This window comes from Nakaseomyces bracarensis (assembly GCF_045282275.1).
Source record: "Nakaseomyces bracarensis strain CBM3 chromosome Unknown Scaff8_0, whole genome shotgun sequence".
Classification (NCBI taxonomy): Eukaryota; Fungi; Ascomycota; class Saccharomycetes; order Saccharomycetales; family Saccharomycetaceae; genus Nakaseomyces; species Nakaseomyces bracarensis.
In genome coordinates, this window is record NW_027263969.1 from 264,601 (window position 1) to 291,543 (window position 26,943).

A 26,943-nucleotide genomic window follows, 5' to 3' on the forward strand; every position below is an offset into this window, starting at 1 on the left:
ACATATAATTATATAAATAAGAATCAATATCCCATTAAATTGTAAATTTAATATAGCTTTTGTACTGCTCATCGTGGCCTAATTCTTAACATTTTAAATTTTTTTTTCAGTTTTTCCGAATTGTGCGCTTTGGAAATTTTATTTAAAAAAATTGAAAGAAAAAAATATATATTGCATTTAATAGGTATTAAATTTAACTGTAAAATTGGGTATCGTTAGCATTAATTAACTAGTTCAGTGTATTAAAGGCCAGTATCGTTAGAAATCAATACCAATAATTTTGTTTGTGGGTCTTTTTGGGTTTGAAGTAAGCGTTAGGTCAAAAAAAAAAAAACTTGCTAACAACAAGATACAAAAGTAATACTCAAGGAAGCTAATAATTCATTAAGCTAGGATCATATAAGATATAATTTGTGAAATATAAAACAAGTAAGGATAAAGAGAAAATTGAATTAATACATATATTTTTTCTTCCAAATGTCATATAACGGGTATCAAGAGAATGGTGCTTCGAAACACTTCAAGAGGAGAGCTCCGTCAAAACCGGGATCTAATAACAATACTAAGAGGGCAAGATTAGGAGGGAAGGATGAGAGTAAGAGTCGAGAGTATAACACTAGGTATCAGGGGGGGTCGTGGTATAATAAAAGGAATAATGAGAAGAATAAATTTAGTTCTGGAAACGATACAAAACCACCTGGGAGGTCAAGATTTGAAGGACGGTTTAATGCCAATGACAGTGGTACGAGTAGTAGGCGATCTGGACCCAGTGATAGCAGGTATATTGACAATAGAGTACAAAATAACAGATTTAGTGATATTCCATCAAGGCCGAAGTCCCCAGGAGTACTTACACAAAATAAGGAGATAATAAGCCCGGTATCGAAACCACGTCCAAATGATAATGATAAGCTGGATAGGTTGCTCTCTGCTCTACCCAAGGGTCCTAAATCTACTATTTCTAGGTACAATAATGGACAAACTTATACTGGCACAAATCAACCTATAGCTACCCAGCATAAAACACTCCCTGTAACATTTATATCAAAAGACAGAACTGAGTCAATCTATGAAAGAGTTCTGCAGGTTGGGGAAGGTACATATGGTAAAGTTTACAAAGCCAGAAATACTATTACGAATAAACTAGTTGCATTAAAGAAACTGAGATTACAAGGTGAAAGAGAAGGTTTTCCAATTACTTCTATACGAGAAATTAAACTACTACAAAGCTTTAATCATCCTAACGTATCGACAATAAAGGAGATCATGGTAGAAAGTCAGAAGATAATATATATGATCTTTGAATACGCTGACAATGATTTAAGTGGTCTTTTGCTTAATAAACAAATTGAAATCACATCTGCACAATCTAAACACATTTTTAAACAAATATTGCAAGGTATTGAATATTTACATGATAATAGCATCTTACACCGGGACATCAAGGGTTCGAATATTTTAATAGATAATAAGGGATCCTTAAAGATAACAGATTTTGGGTTAGCAAGAAAAATTGATACTAATGTCAACTCGATTAGGGATTATACAAACAGAGTGATTACAATATGGTACAGACCTCCTGAACTTCTACTAGGTACAACTAATTATGGGCCTGAGGTTGACATGTGGGGGTGTGGTTGTCTATTGGTTGAACTCTACAATAAATCGGCATTGTTCCAAGGTACAAATGAACTTGAACAATTAGAGGCAATATTCAAAATAATGGGATCACCTACATTAGAGCAATGGCCTAATATATTTGATATGCCGTGGTTCTTCATGGTAATGCCTCAACAGGTGAATAAGTACCCTTCAGTCTTTGAAAGAGACTATAAGAAGATCTTGGAAACAGAAAAATGTTTTGACCTGGCTCAAGGTTTATTGAAGTATGACCAAAATGCAAGACTAACAGCAACGCAAGCACTAGAGTGCCCATATTTCAAAGAAGATCCACAACCGGAACCATTGATTCTAGATGAGGCGATTAGTTGTCACGAGTTTGAAGTAAAACTAGCGAGGAAACAAAAACGTAAAGAACAACAAAAACCCAAGTCATAATATATCTAACTTTGGAGGCCTCTGTTAATAACAAATTCTCATAACTGTTTTTTCAAATATATATAGCATTCTTTTACAATTTCTTTTTCTTAAATATTATAGACTCATTTTTTTTTAGAATAAGAAAGAAACCAAAGTATATTGAAAATATATTACATTAGATAACTTTTTTTTCTTTTTAATTAATAGCACAATTTGGTGAATATTTCATATTACAGATACAGTACATAGAAATGAATTAAGAACTATGAAAGTATTATTTTTGACCACCAAGCATTTGCTCTTCAAAACATCGACTGCTCCCTATGAGCCAGCTCGCATGCACTTTGCCCAATTGACCGACTATATTCTCATTACACTGTTTCGACGTAACTTCTAAATGTTTTGTCGTCACTTTCAGATTTTGATCTAGTTCCTTTAGCTGTTCTGCCAAGTGTGCATACTGCCTCTGCTTTGTAGTATTCATCATGTGTACCAAAACTTATTACAGTATTAAAGTTCTTATTTTAATGGCTGTTGTCTTAATTAACAGGGTACGTTGTAGCTCTTATAGTCCTTCCTTCCAATCGTTTGATCATCGATTTTAACGTGCCTTGTTTATAAAAGCTTTTGGTTGAAAATTATTCACTATATGCTAAAGAAATGCCCGTACAGATGGTATTTATAATTGAAAATTGCCAAATGGTCAATCCATAACATATTCGATGGGAAATAAAAGTATGGATATAGTGTACTTGTTTATTTTATTTATATGATTATATACATGAGGTGTTTATTTAGTGACTTCTCGTCTTTCTAGAAGAACAGTGGGTTCTTTCTCAGGGAAAGCTTAGTCCATTTAGGTACTTTATGAACACCCTTCCTATAACCCTGGGATTTCTTGTCGAAGATAGTGTACTTATCCTTAGAGGACATTTGGAACTCCTTTGGGAAGTACTTAGACCTGTTCAGTAGTCTCATTACTTCGCTTCTTGGCTTATACTTCTTCTTCACCTCCAATGCGGCCTCGTAGTTCAACCCCTTCTGTTGACACCTTTGCACATGTAGACCTAGAGTTAGATTCTCAACTACATCATCAACAGCCTTCAGTCTCTGTCTTTGGCGGAACTTCTGTGGTGAGGACATCCTCCAAGGAACTTTCCACAACAGACCACCTTGCAAAACTTGCGAACCACGGAAAGCACCAAACATTTACTTTCTTTCGTGAGTATTCTTGACTATTTCTAACAAAAGCACTTGCTAACTGAATCAAGTTAGAAAATAATCTTACGCTGTGGTTTGCTTCTTCGTTTATATGATCACCAATCCCTCTCTCGGTTAGAATTTTGGGAGTCGTCCTTTGTGGATTGGAAAAAAAAAATTCTATTTAAGAATATTATCGATTGAAGGGTAGCAAGGCCCGGATTAAACTATCTTTATATTTCTACAAATACCACTAATTATAACTAGAATTAATAACTAATAATATGAGTGAAGTGGATCGTGAAGGGCGCAGAGTGCCATTATGGGTTTTGAATGCAAAGGAGGAGAAGGAGGCCAGGGTGAATTTGAAGAATATGGCCTATGAACAATGTGGGGAGTTTGTTAAGGCAATGGCTGATTGTGCTAAGCAGAATGGGCTAAGGGTTTTCCCTGCTTGTGATAAACAGAAAGAGAAAATGGGGGAGTGTTTGTTGTTCTATCAAACTGACCCTAAGTACCTGGATCATGAGAGGGATATGATTGTTCAAAAGAGAATTGCTAGGCTCGAGGAACAAGTGAAGAAACAGCAACAGTCAAGTCATTAAAATGTATATAAATATCCCTTACTTGGCTGAACCTACTACCCCACATGTAAATAGTTTATTAACGAAGTATAAAAGAAGCATGAGATGAACAAGAGATAATATTAAGGATAAAAATTAAAAAAAAAAAAAAATGAAGAACAGCAAAAAATTTCTCATTGAATATGTCGGTTTTACAGTTATGTTAGTATCAAATATGTTATGAAATGAAAACAATAGATATTTAATTTGTGATTAAGATTAGAACAAGCCATATTTTTGTAATACATATGTAATCAAAATATTAAGTTGTTAAAATAGGTCAAGAAGGTCTTGGGTATTAGAAGACTTCTTATCTACATTTAACGATTCAACACCTTCTGTAATCTTATTTACATTGTTATTAGAAGAACTGAAACCGAAGAGATCGTCAAGATCATTTAAAGCACTTGGTTTCTGTGTAGGCGAAGATGGTGCACCTGAATTTGAATTGACCATGCCATCGTCTTCATCATCACCAAAATCTAATAGGACATCATCATTGACCTTATTAGCCAACTCATTCTTAGCTATATCTTGAAGTTCCTCGATCTGTTTACCTTTAACAACATTTTGAACAAAGTTCTTTTTTCTATGAGTATCGTTTTCAGGTTTGAATGAAATAGAGCTGATATTACCCAGTTGCTTTAATAACTTTTCCAACAGTTCAGGTGAAAAGGTATCTAATGTTGTGTTAATTTTTGGTAGTTGGCTAGAACACAAAGAATTGATCAGTTCATCTGCATTTGATAAGGAAAGACATCTCCAGTACATCATAGCCATATCTCTAATATCCAACTCTCGTGTCTCTTTAGTTGAAATCTCTAGCACTTGTTGTAACATATTACCAGGTAGAATTGAGTGGAGTCTTACAGTAGTCATAAGTATCGACATTTGAGTAGATGTCTCTTCCTGAACAAAACTTTCAACGAATCCACTTAATTTCTCTTCCAATGTGCTGAAGTATTGTGGGTATTTTCCAAGTAGCCAAACAAATTTACACTTCGCTGTATCCGTTTCTAGTTCGGTTTCAGGTGCAGACCAAGTATTTAAAACGGCACATACTTGTTTAGCCATGACTTCATTATTTGGACAATGTCTTAGCAAATCTGTAGCTGCACAACAACAGTCATCTTTGAGCTTTTCTTGTCTCTCAATGAGTTCTAGAAGAATATCGATAACTTTTTGAATGAAGCTCTCCTCTGAGTACTTGATAGCTAATTGTGATAAGGCTTGGATAACACGGCTAACGAATTCTGGTTCGAAATCCATTGAGTACTCCTTTAGTTCTGAAAGTAATAAGTTACATTGCTTTAAATTCGATGGGTCAACCAATCTTACTAAAATATCAATTTTCTCAACTTTAACATATAATGGGTCGTTGAATTTAATATAGAATATTCTCAACTCCTTCTTTAACAACTCTGGATATCTCTCTAGGATGATTCGTATATTTTTCAATGCAACGTATTGCATTTCTGGTGGGGTTGACATTAATGAAACCAATGCCGTGGATAATTTCTTCATAGTAATTGTCCGTTTGGAATTATTGTCAGCTAGGATATGTGGTAAGTTTTGTATAATAACTTTTACTGTTGCTAAAATCACAGCTGGATTCACGTGTTGCAAATGTGCGCTAACTCTATCAATTATATCCTGTGCTTCAATACCATCTCGGGCTGGATATTCTGCGAGGGCAGTGAGGATTGTTATTCTAGCCCATTCAGTACATTCATTTAGTGCTAATAGAAATTGTGATTGATGTGATAGAATTAGTTTTGGTAAGTCCACAACCTTGGGGTCCATGTTATTTATTTCAACCAAACTAGCTGTGGCGTTTGCTACAACCATAGGGTTAGAATCATCAAGTGCATTTCTCAGCTCCTCTAGTACTCCTAACTCAATACAAAGCTCTTTGTTTAACTGGAATAATTTAGCAACACAGATGACAGCTGTTTTTCTAACATATGGATTATCATCTTGCAGAGTTTTCCTTAATGGAGTTTCAATATACTCTAAAATCTTTTCAACCCTTATCATGGACATAGTTCTGATTGCCATACAACGCACCAATGGGTTCGGATCCTGTGCATCCTGAATAAAAGTATTCACCGCAAGAATACATAGCTCAGGGTGTGTGTCTGCATAATTCATAACGTAAAGATAGACTAGTTTCTTCTGTTCAACATCATTCGTAGCCATGTTCTTCAACACGTCAGGAAACAGAGAAGATACATCTTTACCTGAGGTCATCTGCTGAATAGTTTTCCTAATAGCATCCTTCCTTGTTTGTGAATATGGAGACACTAGTCCTGTCCTCAATTCGGAAAGCTCACCTTTACTGGAGATCTTAGGAGCTATCCTCACTGAATCCTTCAAAAACTTCTTGATTCTCTTATCCAACGGCGGCATACTGGGCTTTTCTCTTTCTTTATTTTCTGGGGTGACTTGAAAATCAAGTATCGAATACAGAATTGTCGTTTTCTATCTATTAATATCTCTATTTGAATCAAATATTGTCTAGCTCACTCTCTCTCTCTCACTGCGTCTTACCCTCGCTTTCCTTTACCTTCGTCCTTAAACGCGGCGTTGATGTTTTTTCTTCATTTTTTTACCTGGCCTTCATAAGCAAGTTTTCTATGTTCGCTATAAATAATTATATATGCTACTATATGGCATGTTAACTTACCATGTAATGTTAAGCCATTATGTGAATGTACATGATACTACAATGGTTCTATGTCCATGGATAACAAGACCATTGAAGTATCATTGTAAAGATTTACGCCATGCCTGTGACATAACAATGCAATAATGCTGCCATAACATTGAATATCATATCCATTGATTACTATAATCATTTAATTATTATGCTTTTATATCATTGATCCATAGCTTTCACATCGTATCCCCATTCTATTCACAATATTGTATGTATTACACAAGTTGCCTTAGGGTTATAATGAAATTTTACATATTTGCCAAAAGTTAACCCTAAAACATTAACCCTTAGCCCTAAATATATCACGTGGTTACTGTTCTATAACTCTCATACGAAATATCACGTGAATAAAGTATTTTTACCCGGATTGAAAATCTTTAAAAAAATTGTTAGGACCAGTTTCTACGCGGACAAATGGCATGTCGTCGTAGTAAACCTCAGCACGTTTGGTGAAGAAACGCAAAAATCCAAAAAAAAAATTTTTTGAAGGCCATAGACCTTTTAATGCTATTGTGTTCATGCGATGAGGTTGGAAAGAGCGAGAGTACTACGAGGGTTTCACTGGTAAAAAGTTGTTTTTTTCCAATTCGTAGCTTGTCCTACATAAAAAAAAATTTTCATTTCAAATTTTTTTTCTCGTTTCTTAAATTATATATAAATGTAAGACTTCTTAATATTTTACAGTTCTCAATTGTTTCTCTAATTTTATCTTAATTTAAATTTTTCTTTTACTAAAGGAAAGTACACACCACAATATATTAAATCGAGTATAATAATGTCTTCTAACGAAGTTCTAGTTTTGAGAGGTACCTTGGAAGGTCACAACGGTTGGGTTACATCTTTGGCCACTTCTGCTGGTCAACCAAACTTGTTGCTATCTGCTTCCCGTGATAAGACTTTGATCTCCTGGAAGTTGACTGGTGACGACCAGAAATTCGGTGTCCCAGTTAGATCTTTCAAGGGTCACTCTCACATCGTTCAAGACTGTACCTTGACCGAAAACGGTGCTTACGCTTTGTCCGGTTCTTGGGATAAGACTTTGAGATTGTGGGATGTCGCTACCGGTGAAACTTTCCAAACTTTCGTCGGTCACAAGGGTGATGTCATGTCCGTTGCCATCGACAAGAAGGCTTCCATGATCATCTCCGGTTCCCGTGACAAGTCTATCAAGGCTTGGTCTATCAAGGGTGACTGTTTGGCCACTTTGATCGGTCACAACGACTGGGTTTCCCAAGTCAGAATCGCTCCATCTGCTGAAGACTCTGACAAGGTTACTGTCATCTCTGCCGGTAACGACAAGATGGTTAAGGTATGTTCAATAATATAATATAATGAAAACACAATAATAATGACCTATGAATGAAAACATTTCTAATACTAGTACCAAAATAATAAGAACTAATTGTGGGGGAAAATAGATATTCGGAAAAAGTAACAATAAAAGAATAATAAAACGATTGGGAATTAAAAGATATTTCAAATGATGTATTAACTATATTTGCTACTTCGGACGTTGCCCATGAGGCTTCGAATGAGACATACTAATTATCACCAAGATCTCTGATGAATGCATATCTTTGAAACCTAACTTTTTCATTATTCTATTTATTATAGTTTCGGTATTTTTTCTAACAATAGTTCTGCCATGTAGACAATTGGTAAAGGTTTGGAGAAGTGCATTTGGGTCTTCCACTCCAATGATATGAATACAATTACTAACTGCTATCTTTTTACTTTAATTTCACCAAGTTTTATTTTCATTATTTTGTGCCTGTTTTGGGTGACAGGATATTGGAAACTAAAGATGAATGAAGTAAAATACATTTATGTATAGTCCTGGAACTTGAACCAATTCAAGATTGAAGCTGACTTCATCGGTCACAACTCTAACGTTAACACTGTTACTGCCTCCCCAGATGGTTCTTTGATTGCCTCTGCTGGTAAGGACGGTGAAATCATGTTGTGGAACTCTGCTGCTAAGGTCCCAATGTACACCTTGTCTGCTGGTGACGAAGTCTTCGCTTTGTCTTTCTCTCCAAACAGATACTGGTTGTGTGCTGCCACTGCCTCTGGTATCAAGATCTTCTCTTTGGACCCACAATGTTTGTTGGAAGACTTGAAGCCAGAATTCGCTGGTTACACCAAGTCTGCTGAGCCACACGCTGTCTCCTTGACCTGGTCTTCTGACGGTCAAACTTTGTTCGCTGGTTACACTGACAACGTCATCAGAGTTTGGCAAGTCATGACCACCAACTAAGTTTGAATAGAAGAAGAAATTTTTAATTTCATCTTTTTATTTATATATTTAGTTACAGGTCAATTTTAATTAGAATATATTTCTAAGTTTTTAACGCATTTATTTAGAGTAGGGTTTAAAAAATACTCACGGTTGTATAATACATAATATTCAAGAGAAAAAAAATATAAAGTTTTATTTCAAATTAGAATAATAAACAGTAATCTAAATAGTTGCTAAATTATTCTATAGTAGTTCGCAACTAGAATAGATAAATCATTAAAGGAAGTATGGCTAAATGTTATCATGGAATATATTATGTGATCCTTTTATGAGCAGTATAGGTTTTTCATATGTACATGATTTATTTTTTGTGTATGGTATATTACAATTTTACTTGCAGATATTATGTCAATTATAGGTCATCGGCTTCGCCAATATATGCCATGGCTTCTGCGCCGCCTTTGGAAAGTTCAGGTTTTTCAAAAACTTCTGCGATACATGACCAAGGGTTCCTTAACCCGCCCCATTTTAGAACACTTTCTTTGAATTTCTCACCCCCCGTCCGACTATAGGGGTCTTCTTTAAATAAACTGTTCCAAACCTTTGCAGCTATTGCTCTATCAAATAAGTAGCTGTAATATGTAGCACCATATCCAAAAAGATGTCCAAATCGACCACACCAGTTACTCTCATCGTCTACTAAAACCTGTAATTCCTTTTCTAAGTTTTGATAAATAGTTACACAGTCAATTTTTTCGATATCAGCCACATCAAAAGTACCGTGTAATTTCTGGTCTAACATGGCCATTTTGGCTTGTGAATAAGTTTCACAATGCTGTAGGAATTTGGTTTTCTGTAGATATTCTTTTAACAAAGCTTTAGGAGCTGCTTCGCGAGACTCGTAGTGTTTACTAATTTTCTCTAAAACTCTGATATCTCTTGCAAAATGCTCCATTAAAATACTTGGTAACTCAACAAAGTCGGTGGCACATCGAGTCCCGCTTATATTTTGTAAACGAGTTCTACCTAACATTGAATGCATAGCATGACCCATCTCGTGAAACAATGTCTCTATCTCACTTATATGTAGGAGACAAACACGTTTGCTATTTGGTAAAAGAACAGGAGAGAAGTTACATACCAACGATATTACAGGTAGTTGGAAAGTGCTACCATCTGAATTTTGCCCAATTTGAATTGTCGATAGATCATTTTCATTTGGGTATATTTGCCTTGAACAGCAAACAGTAAAATGAGCTGGATTCGATATTTTACCTGCCCTCTCGAATAGGTCACAATATATTACACCAATAATACCCTCCTTTTCACTGATCACATCTAATCTTCTTACATCTGGCGACCATGTTTCACCTGGTTGTGCAGCTGCCGGTTGCAGCCTTATTCCATATATAGAATTGAATAGATCAGAGAGACCATTTATGACATTTCCTAAAGTGAAAAATGATCTGAGTTGTTCGTCACGTAACAGAGCCTCTTCGTTTTCCGTTCCGTACTTATACGTAAAGAAATTTTTATCCCAAGGTCTGACTAACGATAAAATTTCCAGATCAGACATTTTTCTAGTATCTGGTGCATTCAATTTATCCCTAGCGATGAATTCCAATTCCTTTGCAGCTAATGGTTTCGTAACATTCATGAGAGTGTTAATAAAGTTATTCACATTCTCCGGTGAACCAGCCATTTTATTGTCTAGTTGGTATTCAGAGTAACTCTGTCTGCCCAGTAGTTTAGATAGGACAGTCCTTAGTTTTATTAGTTGGTTTAATCTCATGGTTTGGCTTGATGGGCAATTATGTAAAGCAGTCCAAATTACCTTCCTAATATCTTCATCAGGACAAGATCTTAATATTTGAATTGGAGCATAACCATATGCTGGTATCTTGTAATATTTACCGGTAATATCACGGTTAAGACCGTTTATAATCAACTTACTCATTCCACTTTTGTCAAGCTCTTCACATTTAATTTTAATAATATCCTTCGCTACAAAATCTGTGTTGTTGATAAAGTCCTGACCCACAACACTGATTTGCTGTGATAAGTCAATAAATTTATCTCTAATACCAGCTTTCATATAAATTCCAGATTTTTCAAAATCATCAAGTAAGATTTCGCCAACTTTGCGCTCTTCATCGCTTAGTTTAGATGTAATATTAGTATCTTCTAATACAGCTTTCAATTTGTTGCACAGTATAACATCTGTATTTAGGACGTTCATAAATTCGAACATCTCCTCATGACACGCTTGCGCAGTTTCAACAAACTCCTGGTCTGGGTGCGTAGATCTCAAAAACTCACATAAATCTATTACTCGGCATAATGTATCGCTAAGTCTATCGAGGTTCATAATATAGCTTAACTTCTCTGTTTCCGACTCACTATTCCTTAAGATATCCACTAATCCATGGGCTTTTTGAAGTGAGTCCCGACTAAACTGTCTAAGTCCCTCAGTAGATGCGAGATAAGGATTCTTAAACAAACCTGTTGACTTGGAATCATCACTCTTTTGATTTGCACTCAAGTTCTTCCAATAAATAGAATCATCAAATAAACGTTCTAGTTCTCTCTCCTCGCTAGCAACTTTTGAATATGACCTCTGAGCTGCATTTCCTGAAAGAAGGATTCTCGGTATTCTCACAAAGCTTCTTTGAATACTTTTAATATTTCGAAATAGTAGCATTTTTTATTGTTAATTTTAGAGCTGGATTGTCTAAAAGGATACGGGACAATATTTTTAAACCAACTAGTTTTATAGCTACGTTAATAGTTTTTGGTGTTTCTCAGATAGTAATTTTATACCTTTCTATTGTCATCAATGATTCTGGACCTCCTTATATATCTTTTATCAGATTACTAATATGAACTTTAACATAAAAAATGCCCTTTACTGTTGCAAGATCGCTTCGACATATTTTTAAAAAATTACGTCATATGAACACCAAAATATTAAAAAGAATAAGTTATAGCTACTATATCATATGAAAAAGGAAAATGAACTTTATAAGAATATTATTAAAATGAATATGTAAATACAGTATTTATAAGGCCAACTATGACAGTTATTGATAAAATGCAAGAAGAGAAACGTTGTGAAAAAAAGTTCTCTGTACTTATTCACAGTTATGATAAAATACAATAACTTCTTTTTTTTATGTTATTTTTGTTTTCCAGCTAAGAAATCTCCTGTTCCTTTAAAGGTGGAGCTACTTTCTTAGTCTTTATCATTTTCCGTACCTTAATTAGTTCCTTATCAGCTTCTTTTTGTAGAGATTCGAAAGAGGTTTCCTTGGAAAATTTGACCGCCTCCTTTAGTAACCTCCTTGCCTTTTTTAGATTTCCCTCATGGATATTCCAGACCCCTATCCCATAAACCGACAGTGCTGCAGCTTTCAATGTCAAAGGATCAATAACTTCTTCAAAATTATCCGTTCTCTCTGCATTGTTAACCACTTCCTCAAAGCATTGCAAGGATAAGTTTACATATCTATTATGATTATATTCCAAAAGTTTAATATAGTAACTATTATCCTCGTTTATAACAGTATTCGCTGGTTCATTTTCCAGAGTGTAAACATCATCATTGACATCAGCATGTTGTTTCTCCGCATTTTCTTTTCTCAATTTATACAAGACGCCTTCGATCTTTTCTGCCTGCAAATACAATATCGAACCCAAATTAGCCTGAGAGAAGAGAATCTGAGATTTTTTCACTTTAGCCAAAACCATGAACTGGACAGTCATCAATTGGTTCCTCAATGCAGCTGCGATGTCATTAGATTTGAGACAGTACTCGGTAAATAAATCAAGCGCAGTAAATAACTCATCCTGGAATGGAGCAACTACTTCATCTAGGCTAACACCACTTAAGATGTGTTCTTTATTACTCTCGAATTGCTTAGAGTTTTCAAATAGATGCAGTGAACCAAAAGGGATTTGTCCATCCGGTGTTTTTCTTACCACAGTATCTAGTATCCTTTGTTGTTCACTGAGGAAGTCTGCAATCTCCGGATACCGAGTGAAAATAACCTTTTGCACAGTTCCTAAATGGTGTAGAAGGATATTTTTGCCGACATACTTATCATCTCGATGCTTCAGATATTTGATCATAACCCTGAGGTCCCGCTTAATATAGTTTGTAACTCTGCGCATATCATAACTGTCATTGGCCAGTAGGAAGCTCTGATACCGCTGCATGATCTCATCGTAAACGTCACATGCAGAGTCAAGATCATCGAGATTTTCATACATCTCAGCAACTTTGATCTCTATACCAGTGTACTCATCAGAAAGAGTATCCACTCCGACACGCTTACATTCCTCCAGGGCCTCTAGATAGAACTTGAGCCCCCGTTTATAGTTCTTACCATACTTACTTGTCTCAGACCACAGTCCATTCCGCAAAATCGCTGCTACACTACTAGGAAACGTGTGATGAGGCCAGTAATACCACCATAACCCAAACCCTAACGCGGAAACTCCAACTACCCGCAGCAACCCACGCTTAGCCTTCTCCCTCACGGGTTCTGATCTCAATATAGAGGTTGTACTGAAAAACCGTGGCAGCCTCCGTAGTCCTCTATAAATCATCTCAACTGTTTTTGCTTTTTTTGATTAACTTTTGTGTTTTGTCTAGCAATTTAGATACTAAAAATTTACTTCTCTATTCCCACTACAAGATACTAAATTTTGCTTCTCTATTCTCACAAGTATACCCAAAGCTTATATAGCAAAAACCCCAATTAGTCATTCACAAAGAGTCATTCTAAAAGAAAATACAATGGAGATCTGAAAAATAAAAGAATCTTTGTGAATTTATTGGGTTTAATTTGGTCTTTATCAATAACCCTTTGTCTCTCTCACTACTCTCCACATTCAAAGATACCCTTAACTCCACATATAATCCAGACAAACCCTAAAACACTAGACAAAATCTATAAAATACCCGCAGAACCAGATCCTTTACGTCTTTTCCTTTTCAGTGTCTTCCACGGTACGTTCTATGCGCCTTTTATTTTCAATGTTAAATCTCCACAAAAAAAATTAATTAATAAACCCTAAGAAGCTCGATGCCCTAGGGTTAGAAAAAAAACACCCTTCTCAATTACGTCATTTTTAAATTCCCTTGGTATTTAGATAGCTCCGTAGAAGCCGCATCTCTAATATTAACAACAAGATCTACTACATATAATACATATATACCACCTTTGTAGTATCATTATTAATAGTTCTAATGCGATGTATTGGACCGACTTTCAGTTCTTAGTCTTATTATATAGTTTATGCCATTGGTCGGTGATGAGTTCGTATTCTGCATTAAGGATGTCGAGTTTCTCAGCCAAAACGTCTGCCCATTGTGCTGCGACTTGTTCGTACTCCTCTGAGGACTGGACCGGTATGATCTCCTGCAAGAAGATGTTATCTGTGTCTCCCAAACCATCTTGATCCTCCTCCGCGCAACGTAGTGTAAACTCAACAACTTCTATCGCCAGGAAAGGGTTGTCTATTGATAGAGACTCTGCGGACCACTGCGTAAACTTGACGAAATAGTTGTAAGTGTCTTCCATTATGGGGACTACCGTGCCAGGGAACGCTAGATCGACATTCAATGTTTTCGCTATGATCTCCTTTTGTAATGGCTGTGTCAAGAAATAGTTTACCAGATCTATTGTCTCCACTACTTTCACCAAGTATCCAATGAAGGTCTCTATGTTTCCAGCTAGGTCTGGTGCTTCGCCCGCATAGTTTGCTTGCAACATGCGCATATCTGTACTTAGCAATGTATCGTTGTAAAATCGTAGCTTCTTCACATACTTGATCATAACAGCCCTCTCGTTTCTTAAACTAGTTACTCTCCTCAAATTGTTGATGTACTTATTCAATACATGGATATATGACGACAAATAAGCAGAGAATATTTTGGCTACTTTATCCATAGACTCAACCACACCGTCAGTGGCTTCAATAAAATTTCCTTCTTCTTCAGACATGTCTTGTTATACCAAGTTCTTTTCTTAATTTTTGAATATTGTTATTGTCTATTAAGATGCAATAAATGATACTAGAGCTCCCTTTTAATTCAAATTTGGGATGGGGACTCTTCTCTTTTATATTAAAGGTAAAAATAAAAAATTCTAACAAACAACAACTCAGTGAAGTGGAATGATGTCAGAACAAACCTCAATTGCCAATAAAATACAACTGCAAAGAACAAATATGTACAAATAGGAACAATAAATACTCGATGAAAAATTAATGCACTGAAAAAAAAAAAAATCAAAAATCAAAAATGTAAACAAAGTTGAAATTTCGCGGATACGGCGCGAGATGGTCTCTGTAAACAATTAATAAAGTTTAGGTACAGGGTGTTCTAAGGTTCATGAAGACATATGGACCTTAGCATACATATTCTATCATGAGAAACCCTATATCAATATTTATTAATTATAGGTTTTAGTACTTTGTAGCAGGATTCAAACTATAACATTAATTGGTAATGTAATGCTATCGAATTGGGTAATTTCGTGGAAGTAACTTACAAAATTAATTGTACAAGTAAAACTTATGTATTAAAACTTACATACTACTATACATCGTTAATTACCAATCATCATCATCATCATCATTTCCTGCATCTGCCTCCTCGTCACTTTCTGACCGAAGCTTATTAGCTCTAGCAGCTAAAACAGAAGCCAAGTTCTCACCCAGGTTCACCTGCGTATTTGCTTGTTCTGTACTATTAGCAATAGATGTGAATTGCTGATCATGGTTCTGTTGAACCTGTGAGGGTGCTGATGGAGCAGGAGGAGCTGTTGCTTGAGCGCCTGAATATTTCACAATATATGAGGTTGGCACCCATCCTTCACGGCTGCCATCAAGTGTCTTAGCAAGAGACCAACCACTGGGTTCATTTTTGGTGATATGCACGATATCTCCCTTTTTCACTGGTAACTCTGAAGGATTACCAGATCCAGGGAAGTCATATGCAGCTTCATATCGGTCATCAGGTGGCGTATCCAGTGAAGAAGGCATTGGTGGCGCAGGTGGGGCAGACGGTGCTATTGTTGCAGTTGCACTGGCATTAGAATTTATTGTAGCTACTGTTGGACCAGCTGGTGCTTGAGATGTCTTTTGTTCAAACTTAAAATTGGAGCTAGTAGGTCTATTATTAGAGATAGGAACCGCAGGTATAGCTGTTGCATGAGTTGCAGAGACTTTTTTTACGGTTTTCACTGGTGACCTTTTAACTGGAGCTGCAGGTTTTTTAGTAGATTGTGTTCTTGCAGGAGGTTTGAAGCCGTTTGGATGATATGCTGCTTGCGCGGCAACAGCTGCCAAAGAGGCACCAGGAAGCGCCTGTGGGGTTCTTTTCGTGGCAACCTTTGTCTTGCTCTTTTTCACCTTCATATCAATTTCTACCAGGTTACCAGAAGCAAAGTCAGGTCTATTACTTGCGGTAGAATCTGGAGGATTACCTCGACGAACCAAGATAGTACCCGATCTATACAGATCGCCATGCTTTGGAGCAGATTCATTAATCTGAGCTTTGACAGCAAACATTTTCTTAGGCATTTTTTGATATTCGATAACATTTCCTACACAAATAGTTATTTTTGGATTCAATTGTTTAATGTGGGTAATCAACTCAGTTTTAAACTTGAGGTTAATTAATGGATCAGGTTTTGGAGAGCTGGCCAAGTTAATGGCCAGCCAATCATCTTGTAGATTAGTGACACTAATGGAGCGAATATTATGAACATCAATTCTATAGTCCGTAATATATTTCATGGCATTACGGGTTTTAGTATGCCCTACAATCCAAAGGGAAGTAGGTGTTAAAATAAATGTTTTTCTTAGTCGTTTACCCGATATAGAATGAAGGGAGCTACCGTGGAAAGAAAATATAACATGTTCCGTGATACCTGCTTGTCTCTTAATAAAAGAGCCTCTGGTTTTTGGCTCATTACAAGATAAATAATCACCATAGTATCCTCTGAAACCAAGCAATGACATATTTCTTCTTTCTTTTTTACCTCCATAAACTTTATCTCCGGCGTTACGTAGTTCGTCATTCCTGAAACTCCCTACGCCACTCTTACCTCTAAACGCATTCTGGATTTTGATGGCGGCGTCTATTCTCTTTTGGAGATATCTCCTACAAGCCCTCTGTATCCTTGCTGCCATATTATACCAATATCTGTCTCTCATGTTCTCAAGTGCGAATAAGGTTTCTGGCTGTTTTATGAAAACTTGTGTTACACCAACTTGGTATTCGCTTTGTGGAATAGAGGCATCTTGAAGGATAAGTTTGACAGCATCCAATGTCTCACCGTCCCATATATAATCACCAGCATAAGAACACTGTGGTGATAGCAAATAAAATCTTTCTACAAACTTCTCAAAGGTTTGTCTGTAGGCAAAACCAGCACGTCTAATTCTTACGTTTTCCTTTAAACCCAAATATTTGATTTGATGTAGAACTTGGTGATCGTCATAATCCTTAGGTGATTTTGTTTGATTGGGCTTAATAGTTCTTATATAAGATGGTTGGGCTTTCGAAAGAGTTTCCACAAGTTCATTAGCACTTTTAATGATTTTATCACCTGATGTTGGCGGCCTCTTTCTCGAATCCTTATCAACTTGGTTTGGGAATATGGTCTGTACAAAATCATTACTTGTAGTAGACAATAGTTCCACCAAATCCTTTTGCAGTTGATCCTTATTTTTATCTGTGATTCCTAAAACGTCATAAGTAACATCTCCTGCATAATGCTTAATCACAAATTTATTTTGCCTTAGTTCAAAGTGTGGATTGGTGCTGAACAAATTCAGTCTCTGGGAGAAAGCTTGATCAGCTGCATTTGAATCAGCATGAGCTGTAGCAATTGCATCATTCATAGCCGCGAATATACCAGGAGGTCTTCTTGCCTCGATCAAATCACACACAACCTTGTTATCAAAATACTTAATGGGGGTCCACTGAATTTGTTCCTTTTGATAAGTTTCTTGTTCACTCTTAAGTGTTAATTGAATAAAAATCTGTTGAAGTTTCTCGTTAACATAATTGATACAAATTTGCTCAAAAGAATTATGCTCGAAAATCTCAAAACCGTAGATATCCAAAATTCCGATTGATTTATCCGCACCAGGAAATGCTTGCAAAGAAACATTTACTCTTTCCACAATCCAATCAAATAAGTTATTATATATACCTTTTGCTAGGGCGTCTCTTACTGCAGTAGCTTGGACAATGTTCAATGGCGAATGGTATGTCGACCCACGTTTAGCACCATGACCTGTTTCAATAATCCTCTCAATTAAAGACTTGATCAACAATTCTTCTTGCACCTGTAGGAGATATGCAACAAATGCAGTAACTGAAGTGTCCCTTATTTGGGCATTACCTTCTTCATTTTCAATAAACGATATATTACCGATCCATAAAATGACTGCAAGCATTCTAAATATTTGATCTTGTTCTTCCTTTGATAATCCAATGATTTCCATAGCTTTCAGTGTTTCTTGAAATTCTTTTACATCGTCCATATTATCAACCTTAGTACATTGTGATGCAGATGTATAAATGTACTGCTCTGGTTGTTGCACACCAAAGAGTTGCCTATATTCATCAGAAGCACCTTTTGTAAACTGATAGAAAATATGGAAGTTCCTCTCATTTTTAATTTGTCCCACGACCCTCTGTTTTTCTAGCAGATAATTTGTAATGTTACCTGCACAAGGTTCAAATTGTGCGTTAAATTTAATTTCCAGATATTTACCATGTCTCGACGAATTATTATTCCTCAGTGTTTTAGCACACCCAAAGGCCTCAAGAAGAGGATTGGTAGCCAAAACCATATTTTTGATCTGACCTATAGATTCAGAGTGTGTAGATGAAGTGGCGGCTATATATTGCATGATTCTTTTGGCTGCTTCGGTTTTACCGGCACCTGACTCACCAGAAATAATTACACATTGGTTCTCATTATAAGATTTAAGATTATAGTACATGGATTCAGCAATAGCAAAAACATGTGGTGGTACTTCTAGTCTATTCTTTCCTTGATACGACTCCATCACATCATCGGTATAAATACCCAAGTCCCTGAAAGGATTGACACTAATCAGCACATATCCAATGTAAGTATATATTATACCATGTTCAAATCTCCTCTTCAAGTTATCATTGATCGATTCATCAGAGATTTTCGATAGAAGCGTCAAATCAGATACACCGATCTCCTTTTTCTTCGATGAATCATAAGTAGCCTTCCTAATTTTCGTTGTCCTTTTAGCCGGTGCTTGACCAGCTTTCGATCTAGCTACTTTCTTAATAATAGCCATGTCAATATATCGTTATTAAACGTTTCTAAACTTCTAAAACCCTTCTGGTCTGTTTATTTCTTCAAACACCTAAATTCCAAGCTTTCTCTGTAAAATTCTAATTAAATAACCAATGATCTTCCTAACTTATAAACACTAGTATTAATGGTTCTAGAGCTAATAATCCAATGTGTTCTAATTGACATAAAAAGTATTTAATACTATTTTACAATATTAAGAAATAGGGATTTTTTATTATAAAGGGACTTTGGGCTTAAGGAACAGGAATTAATAAAGGGAAATGGGCCCTTCAACGGCTCCGAGGATTGGGGGTGCTATGTTTTTATAGAAAACCCCGTAGAAAAATGAAATACAATGAAATGAATTTAACGCAAAAAAAAAGAAAGAAAATGAAAAATAAAAAATTGAGATGCAAGATATTACGTCATAATGATTTACACTAAAAAAAAATTCGATTGTAATTATATATAAATATATGTGTGTATCTAGAAATATATGGATTAGGCAGTTTTCTCGATTTCGACTACGGTGTATACTAGTTTACCTGTTTGTAAGTTTTTAATAGCTGGATGATCCAGGTTTCTAAGCACGCTGGCGATGACACCAGAGTGACAAGTCAACGAGAGGAACCTTTGGTTAGGTTGTACTTGTTTAAACAACTCCTGAAGGCCGTTTCCTATACGTTCATCGATCTCGTTATCTGTTTCTCTGTGGTCTGCAGTCCACAGTTGGTCTTCCTCTGGATAATCTTCTGGATAAAGCCAGGATATCGTAGTATCGAGATCATTGTATTTGTAGTTCTGATATTCAGCCACAGTTTCAGAGTGTGCAACACGTCTATCACAAGGGTGTTCTCCCAGTGTCTCTCTCAAGTTCTCAATGATTCTCACCTCAACGGTTTCCCGTTTATCTCTCGAGAAAGCTGGTTTCCACGATTCAGCGAATGTCTCTAGACACCTTCTCATTGGGGAGCTGAAGAACAAGTCCGGCAAGCCCCCAAGTTTTTTGGTCAAGGGTTCCAAATGTAGCGCACCTGTCTCCCCAACTTGCTTCTTACCCAGTGGAGTCAGCCTCGAGTCCACCCAGTCACCGTACTCATCACCGTCCAACTTAGCCCAATAAGCGTCCCACTCTTCTTGCCCATACCTCTCGATAGCAGCATTGTGATAGCCTTGACCATGTCTCCCAATAACAAACAATTTGTAACTCCGCGTCTCCGTGTCTCTAGGTAAGACCAAGTCCCTGATTATCTTCAAATGGTCCACTTCTAACGAATCAACAGGCCCAGCACCTTCCTTCTCATACCCACCGAAGTACCCAGGCACAGCACGAAAACTAATTCCAACAGTCATTTATTAGTTTTGAGTTTATATTACAAGTACGTTACATTGTGTAGATATATACATATACACATATATATACCAATATATATATATATATATGTATATGTATATATTCACATGTACACATGTACACATGTACACATGGTACATTTTCGCTTATGTATCGTCACCTGATTCATCCGTCAATTATTACTATAAATCATGTAGTACATGATCCATAAATAACATTATACGGATGTCTCCATTTATATTCTTTGATACGAGAGAAAAAAAGGGAGCCTCTCACAAAGGCTTTTTGTTTATTTTTAAGGGGATGGTTTGTTTAGTTGAACCCCTCCACACCAACAATGGGGAGTACATTGTTTTCTGAGCAAGGAGATAGTGAGAGAAGGGGGCAATAGCAGAATCTAACCCCCACGTCTAGTTTGCCCTTATTTATTAACTACTTCTGTCTAAACTGACTGTGTACAGTTCTATCTACATAACTGTATCTACATAATAACAAGTATTTTCCTTTATGGACTATATACTTGTGTTCTTGTAAACTAAACTGGCCCCCCTTACTTCCTTCATGGCCCCGCATTGATTAGACAACTTTTTTCTATACAAATCCAAATCCAACCACTTTTCATATTAAATAACTACAAACTCAAAGATATTATTTTTGATATTAAGAAGCAGCACTTGCCAATTTGAAATAACCCCACCTTTGATCTACGTTTATTAAGGGGGGAGAGAGAGAAAGTCAAGTATTTTTAAATAAAATTTCTTGTGTATAAATTTTCATATTTAAAGAGAAGGGTAAAAGAAAGAAAAAAACTATTGTAATCAATTTCTTCTTTAAAAAATAAAAATACAATAAAAGAAAGGAAATTACAGAGAAATATTCATCAATCTCTTTTGTGATTATATAAATAAGGAAACAATGTTAGAAGAAGTTGCTACGAAACCATACCAGGACCAGAAGCCAGGTACTTCTGGTCTTAGGAAGAAGACTAGGGTGTTTATGGATGAGCCTAACTATACTGAGAACTTCATCCAAGCCATAATGGATTCCATTCCTGAGGGGTCTAAGGATGCTGTTCTAGTTGTTGGTGGTGATGGTCGTTTCTACAACGATGTTATCATGCAAAAGATTGCTGCAATTGGTGCTGCTAATGGTGTGCGTAAGTTGATTATTGGTCAGAACGGTCTCTTGTCCACTCCTGCTGCGTCTCACATCATTAGAACCTATGAGGACAAGTGTACCGGTGGTATTATCTTGACCGCTTCCCACAACCCTGGTGGTCCAGAGAATGACTTGGGTATTAAGTACAACTTGGCCAACGGTGGTCCAGCTCCTGAGTCAGTCACGAACAAGATGTGGGAAGTGTCGAAGCAATTGACACACTACAAGATCATCAAGGACTTCCCTCAAGTTGACTTCGGAAAGATTGGTAAGGACCAGAAGTACGGTCCATTGCTAGTGGACATCATCGATGTCACTGACGCATATGTCAAGTTCATGAAGGAAATCTTCGATTTTGATTTGATTAAGCAATTTATCCACAAACAAAGAGAGACAAAGAACTGGAAGGTATTGTTCGACTCATTGAACGGTATCACTGGTCCATACGGTAAGGCTATATTCGTAGATGAATTTGATCTACCAGCCGATGAGGTCCTACAGAACTGGCATCCAAAACCAGATTTCGGCGGTTTGCACCCAGACCCTAATTTGACTTACGCTCACACTTTGGTTGAAAGAGTGGATCGTGAAAAGATCGAGTTCGGTGCTGCATCTGATGGTGATGGTGACAGAAACATGATCTACGGTGCAGGTCCAGCCTTCGTTTCCCCAGGTGACTCCGTCGCCATCATTGCTGAATACGCTAAGGAGATTCCATACTTTGCTAAGCAAGGTATCTATGGTCTGGCCCGTTCTTTCCCAACTTCAGGTGCTATCGACCGTGTTGCCAAGGCCCAAGGTCTAAACTGCTATGAAGTGCCAACTGGCTGGAAGTTCTTCTGCGCTTTGTTTGATGCTAAGAAGTTGTCCATCTGTGGTGAAGAGAGTTTCGGTACCGGTTCTAACCACATTAGAGAGAAGGATGGTATGTGGGCCATCTGTGCTTGGTTAAACATCCTTGCCCTTTACAACAAGCACAACCCAGAAAAGGAAGCCTCCATCAAGACCATTCAAGAAGAGTTCTGGAACAAGTATGGCCGTACTTTCTTCACACGTTACGACTACGAAGGTATCACCACTGAAAAGGCTAACAAAGTTGTCGCTCTACTAGAGAAGTTTGCTACAGACCCTGCTTCCAAGGGCGCAGAATTCCCAGGGGACAAGTCCCTAACAGTGACAGACTGTGGTGACTTCTCCTACACCGACTTGGACGGCTCAGTTTCCGCCCACCAGGGTCTATTTGTCAAGCTATCTAACGGTGCCAGATTCATCCTAAGACTTTCAGGTACTGGCTCCGCCGGTGCAACCATAAGACTCTACATTGAACAATACACCGATGATAAATCAAAGTACCAATTGAGCGCAGACGAATACTTGAAGGATATCATCAAGTCAGTAACATCCTTCCTACAGTTCAAAGAACTAATCGGCACCGACGAACCAACTGTCCGTACCTAATACCACTTTCTCCAAATAAATTTTCTCAACGAATAATATTTAAATAATAACCCTTTATACATATAAATAGAAATATGATATGAACTAATTACATTAACACAATCATGTGATGCCCTGTTTAGTGCAACGTTAGCCATCATATGCTTCAATCACATTACCCGGACCTATGGTTTCTAATTTGTAATCTCCCTCCCCCCCTCTACCCGCCTCATAGTAAATGTTGAGTGCCCCTACTCTACCCAAGGACTCTTCCGTCCATCCCCTCTACGACGGGGAAGAGCTTTGTTTAGTAGGGCCTTAGGGACAGTCCCTGGGTTTCCTAATAGGGAGCACGGTTTTCTAAGCATTCAATTAAGAAAGTCCCTTTATTTCGTAATTTTTTTTCTATCGCCTGTAATGTTCTGTCTGAAAGTCTGAAAGGGGGTGAGCAGAGTTTTTTACAAATTTTAAAGGAAACCTACGTCTTTTCCCCTTCTCGATCAACTCGTGGGCTCGCATGCAACTATAGCCTCTATTTTTTATTTATCATTAATAAATAAATATAACAAATATAGGGATATCTATCAAGACCTACTAAATAACTGATTTACTTCATAGGAAAAGAATTACGACAAGCAAAAAAAAAGAAATTGAACTCCTTTATTCCAGGTACAATATTTGGGGGATTATTTTGAAATAAACAATAAACAAAATAATAATACCGAATAAAAATAAAAGAACCCAAAAAAAACAAAGACCTTTTAAAATTAATTACTCTCTTACCGGTATAATAATAACATCATAACAAAATAATAGGAAAAAAAAAAATAAAGACAACGGATAATGCATGGTTGGAAACATAAATTTAAATTTGGTAGGAATAAAGATGACAAGAAGATGATAATGAGTTCTTCTCATAGTTCTCTGACCAGTAATGAGACTAATGTTGCTGATTCGATATTTAGTAGGCCTTCTACCGAACGTAGGGATACTGTGACTGCAGCTAATGGGTCTGCATCTGTAGCTCCGGTGAGAGTTTCTCAGGACTCTTCATTCTCGTCGACATTTGGGAGGGAGTCCAGCTCAGACACCACTGGTAAATTTGATGTAACGTCATGGATTAAAACACATAAGGATACTTTAATTCCTCCATTCTTAGGTGTCGGTAGTGAAATTACCAAGAATAACTCTCCTACTGACTCTGATATGAGCTTCGGTAGAGACTGCAGCAACGGTTCGGAACTGACCGAGACCACTAGAAGCCGCCTATTTAGCAGACCTGCCACAATCGAGGAAACGGAAACTAGCTCTGGTGTACTCACAGTAAAAGTCTACTCTGGTAGTGAGTTCACGATGCCCGTCCCCATTACAGCCGACCAAAATATTCTAAATAAGCTATTATACACCTCTCTACCTCCTCAGACGGACAGTCATGTCAATGTCCGTGAAGAAATGGAGCAGTTGATCACTCAGTTATCACAGGTTCATCTGGCCAACCAACTGAACTCGGACGAGAGGCTTATTTCAAATGCATTGTCCTCTACTTTTATTCCCTCTGTTATTAGGGTGCCGGGACACGAGGACTATCCTCTCATATACATGACCGTAGAGTTTGATAACACTATTGCAACAATACTACCAGATACAGGTACCATATCGAAACCCATTTTCAATAAGATTTCTAGTTTTGATGTAACGAGAAAGCTACCGTATCTAAAATTTGACATCTTCTTGCGCATTCCACCGGTTCTTCTACCATCTGCCACATGGCAACAGGAAGTTATTCTGAGAGATCCTAGTATGAAACCTTTGCTAGATAAAATACTCTCTGGAAGCGACATCTATTTGGATTCCTTCAAGCTTCCTGTTCACCTGGATATCAACTCTGCTGCAAACTTTAGACTTTATAATCACCAATGGATTAACCTAGAAAACGGTTTAGGTAGGGTGAATCTAACTGTTGATTTCAAGCCTACATACTCCAAACCAGTTAACATTGACGATTTTGAACTTCTTAAAGTTTTAGGTAAAGGATCTTACGGAAAAGTTATGCAAGTGAAAAAGAAAGATACACAGAAAATATATGCATTAAAGGCAATTAGAAAATCTTACATTATATCTAAGTCAGAGGTTATCCATACTTTAGCTGAAAGGACTATTCTAGCTAGAGTTGATTGTCCATTCATTGTACCAATGAAATTCACTTTCCAATCTTCTGAAAAACTATACTTAGTGCTGACCTGCATCAATGGAGGTGAGCTATTCCATCACCTACAGAATGAAGGGTTATTTGGTCTATCTAGGGCTCGGTTTTACATTGCCGAGTTGTTAATTGCGTTAGAAACTTTACACAACATGGATGTCATTTATCGAGACTTGAAACCAGAAAATATCCTCCTGGATTCTCAAGGTCACATTGCTTTATGTGATTTTGGCTTATGTAAATTAAACATGAAAGATGACGAAAAGACACAAACATTTTGCGGAACTCCAGAATACCTCGCTCCTGAGGTATTACTAGGCCAAGGCTACACCAAGGCTATCGATTGGTGGACACTTGGTGTACTCTTGTATGAAATGCTTACAGGTCTACCACCTTACTACGATGAAAATGTAAAGACAATGTACAAGAAAATTCTTCAGAGTCCATTGGTATTTCCAGATGGATTCGATCCAGAGGCCAAAGATCTTCTGAAAAGATTACTAAATCGTGATCCGAAAAGAAGACTTGGTGCTAATGGAGCTCACGATATTAAGAAACACTCATTTTTCAATGATCTATGTTGGGAAAGTGTGTGGAATAAAGAATATATACCACCATTCAGACCAACTGTTAATGGCTCTCACGACACTAGTAATTTTGATAATGAATTTACAGAAGAAAAACCAATAGACAGTGTCATCGAGGAATACCTAAGTGAAAGTATGCAAAATCAATTTAAAGGCTGGACCTACGTCGGTACGGAACAATTAGGTAGTTCGATGGTATAACTGAGTATTATGATTTCTTTTTATTTTATTTTTTAACGAGCATTATCCTTTTTTTTTTTTTTTTGGCCTACTCATTTAATTATTATTTTCTTTAATTATTTTTTTCGTTAGTTTTACATTAGGCTATTAAAGTTATCACGACCCTTACCATAACAATTTTCAATTTTTTTCAGTTTGTTTTATTCTATTATATTGAACTTTGTCATTTAAACCATTCTTATTTCCATTTATTTAAATCCTTTTTTCTATTCCATAATAACGAAATTAAATTTGCAACGAGACATACAAACTTGCATACGCTTATGTACACTACTTTCATATTTTTAAATAATTAATTTCTAATGATTTCACTTTATGTTATCTATATTAAAAGAATATTACTTTTTTTGTTGGGAGGGGTTTGAGATGAGATGCTCATCGCTTTCTTTGTATTGGGCCTTTGTTTTCCAATTTCCCTAAAAAAAAAAAAATAGAGCCATTCCACGGTGGTTTCTGAGAGATTGAAAAGAAAAAGTTACCTAAATGGAAAAAAATGTAAAAATGAAGCAAAAAATGAAAATTTGGAAAATTTTCAAAAGTGATGAGCTTTTCTTAAATCAGAGGGATAATTGAAAAGTATTTAAATTTTTATTTATTTTAATATCTTTGTAAATACTACAGGAAGATAACTAAGAAATCTAAGAATTACTATATAAGCAATTAATCTTGTGATAATTCCTTAATAAGAAGCAGGAGAAAAAAGTCAAAAATACATAAAATAAAAGTTAGGAGAAATTTATTTGCAAAAGTTAAAGAAATACACTGGGAAATAAATAAGATAA

The 26,943-nt window shown here is 36.5% G+C and overlaps 13 protein-coding genes across 13 annotated transcripts; 5 read left to right on the forward strand and 8 right to left on the reverse strand.

Moving 5' to 3' along the window:
• Positions 1-477: 477 nt before the first annotated feature.
• Positions 478-2,058, forward strand: CTK1 (cyclin-dependent serine/threonine protein kinase CTK1; the record flags this gene model as incomplete). The annotated part of the gene is made up of 1 exon (XM_071052137.1): positions 478-2,058. One exon carries the CDS (start codon positions 478-480, stop codon positions 2,056-2,058), a length of 1,581 nt encoding a protein of 526 aa, XP_070906758.1.
• A 256-nt stretch (positions 2,059-2,314) lies between these two features.
• Positions 2,315-2,527, reverse strand: HSK3 (Hsk3p; the record flags this gene model as incomplete). Its single annotated transcript, XM_071052138.1, has 1 exon — positions 2,315-2,527. One exon carries the CDS (start codon positions 2,525-2,527, stop codon positions 2,315-2,317), a length of 213 nt encoding a protein of 70 aa, XP_070906759.1.
• A 326-nt stretch (positions 2,528-2,853) lies between these two features.
• Positions 2,854-3,249, reverse strand: MRPL31 (mitochondrial 54S ribosomal protein mL60; the record flags this gene model as incomplete). Its single annotated transcript, XM_071052139.1, has 1 exon — positions 2,854-3,249. One exon carries the CDS (start codon positions 3,247-3,249, stop codon positions 2,854-2,856), a length of 396 nt encoding a protein of 131 aa, XP_070906760.1.
• Positions 3,250-3,524: 275 nt separating this feature from the next.
• CMC1 (Cmc1p) lies at positions 3,525-3,845 on the forward strand (the record flags this gene model as incomplete). The annotated part of the gene is made up of 1 exon (XM_071052140.1): positions 3,525-3,845. The coding sequence occupies one exon, from the start codon at positions 3,525-3,527 to the stop codon at positions 3,843-3,845; it is 321 nt and encodes a 106-aa protein (XP_070906761.1).
• Positions 3,846-4,133: 288 nt separating this feature from the next.
• On the reverse strand, positions 4,134-6,272 carry APL2 (Apl2p; the record flags this gene model as incomplete). Its single annotated transcript, XM_071052141.1, has 1 exon — positions 4,134-6,272. The coding sequence occupies one exon, from the start codon at positions 6,270-6,272 to the stop codon at positions 4,134-4,136; it is 2,139 nt and encodes a 712-aa protein (XP_070906762.1).
• A 1,085-nt stretch (positions 6,273-7,357) lies between these two features.
• Positions 7,358-8,839, forward strand: ASC1 (40S ribosomal protein RACK1; the record flags this gene model as incomplete). Its single annotated transcript, XM_071052142.1, has 2 exons — positions 7,358-7,891; positions 8,417-8,839. 2 exons carry the CDS (start codon positions 7,358-7,360, stop codon positions 8,837-8,839), a joined length of 957 nt encoding a protein of 318 aa, XP_070906763.1.
• Positions 8,840-9,233: 394 nt separating this feature from the next.
• OCT1 (metalloendopeptidase) lies at positions 9,234-11,522 on the reverse strand (the record flags this gene model as incomplete). The annotated part of the gene is made up of 1 exon (XM_071052143.1): positions 9,234-11,522. One exon carries the CDS (start codon positions 11,520-11,522, stop codon positions 9,234-9,236), a length of 2,289 nt encoding a protein of 762 aa, XP_070906764.1.
• A 491-nt stretch (positions 11,523-12,013) lies between these two features.
• On the reverse strand, positions 12,014-13,429 carry RCI50 (Rci50p; the record flags this gene model as incomplete). The annotated part of the gene is made up of 1 exon (XM_071052144.1): positions 12,014-13,429. One exon carries the CDS (start codon positions 13,427-13,429, stop codon positions 12,014-12,016), a length of 1,416 nt encoding a protein of 471 aa, XP_070906765.1.
• A 665-nt stretch (positions 13,430-14,094) lies between these two features.
• Positions 14,095-14,829, reverse strand: SHE2 (She2p; the record flags this gene model as incomplete). Its single annotated transcript, XM_071052145.1, has 1 exon — positions 14,095-14,829. One exon carries the CDS (start codon positions 14,827-14,829, stop codon positions 14,095-14,097), a length of 735 nt encoding a protein of 244 aa, XP_070906766.1.
• A 610-nt stretch (positions 14,830-15,439) lies between these two features.
• Positions 15,440-19,183, reverse strand: MYO3 (myosin 3; the record flags this gene model as incomplete). Its single annotated transcript, XM_071052146.1, has 1 exon — positions 15,440-19,183. One exon carries the CDS (start codon positions 19,181-19,183, stop codon positions 15,440-15,442), a length of 3,744 nt encoding a protein of 1,247 aa, XP_070906767.1.
• A 500-nt stretch (positions 19,184-19,683) lies between these two features.
• Positions 19,684-20,535, reverse strand: PMU1 (putative phosphomutase; the record flags this gene model as incomplete). Its single annotated transcript, XM_071052147.1, has 1 exon — positions 19,684-20,535. The coding sequence occupies one exon, from the start codon at positions 20,533-20,535 to the stop codon at positions 19,684-19,686; it is 852 nt and encodes a 283-aa protein (XP_070906768.1).
• Positions 20,536-21,451: 916 nt separating this feature from the next.
• Positions 21,452-23,152, forward strand: PGM1 (phosphoglucomutase PGM1; the record flags this gene model as incomplete). Its single annotated transcript, XM_071052148.1, has 1 exon — positions 21,452-23,152. The coding sequence occupies one exon, from the start codon at positions 21,452-21,454 to the stop codon at positions 23,150-23,152; it is 1,701 nt and encodes a 566-aa protein (XP_070906769.1).
• An 822-nt stretch (positions 23,153-23,974) lies between these two features.
• On the forward strand, positions 23,975-26,122 carry YPK1 (serine/threonine protein kinase YPK1; the record flags this gene model as incomplete). Its single annotated transcript, XM_071052149.1, has 1 exon — positions 23,975-26,122. One exon carries the CDS (start codon positions 23,975-23,977, stop codon positions 26,120-26,122), a length of 2,148 nt encoding a protein of 715 aa, XP_070906770.1.
• Between the last annotated feature and the right edge of the window lie 821 nt (positions 26,123-26,943).